Below are 1,474 nucleotides of genomic sequence, written 5' to 3' on the forward strand. Positions count from 1 at the left end.
TTTCCACGGAGTTTTCCCGGGAAAATAGAGAGGAAAAGAGAGGGTGCTGTAGAGAAAAAAGGAAAGGAAAACAGACGGGGTGCGAGAGGAAAACCTCGTACAGCCTAATCCGCTCCCGGGTAACCTGGAAACGACATTTCGCCGTGTTGGGTGGGTATCTAATCTGGAAACGACATTTTGCCGCACCTGGTGATCTGAAACCGCTCACGCCGGGTGATCTGGAAAACGCCGGGTGATCTGCAAGGCGAGTCTCAAATGAAGACAACCAACAAGAAAGAATTCTTAAGATACAAGCCTCTCTCACAGCACACTGGCACGACAAGGGCACAGACTGGCGCGGACTGGCACACACACAGGCTCACAAGAAAGAAATGAAATACACAGGGAGTGAGAAGTGAGTCTTTCGCTAAGCGCGGGTTAGCGCGGGTTAGTGCTCACTAACCCGGCACGGGTTAGCACGGGTCAGAATGGGTTACCATAACCCGGCACTAACCCGGCACTAACCCGGCACTAACCCGGCACTAACCCAGCGCTAACCCGTGCGGCTGGGGGGCATACGTCAGCATGGGTTATGGTAACCCGAGACTAACCCGGCGCTAACCCGGGTTAGTCTCTCCCTCGGACGGCTTGGCTGCACCTTGCCCCTTGGTGCTCTCCGCGGCAACGCCGTTATCGGTAAGTTGAGCGTGTATGGAGTGAGTCTATCGCGTATCGGTAAGCGCGGGTTAGCGGCGGGTTCCACACGGGTTAATCCACGCTAACCCGCGCTTACTGACAGACTCACTGAGAAATCAAAGGCGGCACGCCGAGTCGGCAAGCGCGTGCTCGGCAAACGACCAAACATAGCAAGGCCGACTGTGTGCACATGCTGGTGCGTCTCATCCCGCTCGCCGCAGCGTCGGAGTCCTCGCAGCAGATGCTCGACTACTGGCGCTTCCACGGCATGCTCGTTGGCCCGGCGGCGGCGCGGCGCTGCGTCAAAAGCTTCGACGGCGTGATTCTCTTCATGCCATCAACATACGACCCCGCAGCCTTTCAGGCCGAGGACGCCGCGCAGAACGTCAGCCTTCCCTTTGAGGTGCGGACCCTGACGCTCCTCAAGTACTACGCGCTGGTGCTGTGGAGCCTCACCGGGCTGTGCACGCTCCTCCGCCAGACCAGGACGCTCGACGCGGCGGGAGAGGACGACGAGAAGCCGCTTCTTCCAACGCCGCTCGCGGTGCATCGGAATGTGGTCGAGTGCCTCCGCGCTCGGACCGGCGCGTCCCGCGTCACGCTGGCCCGCCGTTTCGAATTCCGTTTCCGCCTCATCGGCCTGTGGGTAGCCATGCACCATTACCGCTCCGCCTCCGGCGGCGAGGGGCGGCTGCATCTCGTGGAGGTCTACCAGTTTGACCGCAGGGTATGCGCAGCGTGGGCCTGCGCGATCGCGGCGCTAGCCATTCCGCAGCTGTGGAAGGTGCTGCTGCTGCTT

At 60.3% G+C, this 1,474-nt stretch overlaps 1 protein-coding gene across 1 annotated transcript; it reads left to right on the forward strand.

The window, feature by feature from the left end:
- Positions 1–912: 912 nt before the first annotated feature.
- Positions 913–1,474, forward strand: EMIHUDRAFT_373839 (hypothetical protein; the record flags this gene model as incomplete). Its single annotated transcript, XM_005777151.1, has 1 exon — positions 913–1,474. A coding segment is annotated over exon 1 (468 nt), but the record flags the coding sequence as incomplete, so codon positions are not given.

This window comes from Emiliania huxleyi (genome assembly GCF_000372725.1).
Source record: "Emiliania huxleyi CCMP1516 unplaced genomic scaffold EMIHUscaffold_2657, whole genome shotgun sequence".
NCBI classification, from domain to species: Eukaryota; Haptophyta; order Isochrysidales; family Noelaerhabdaceae; genus Emiliania; species Emiliania huxleyi.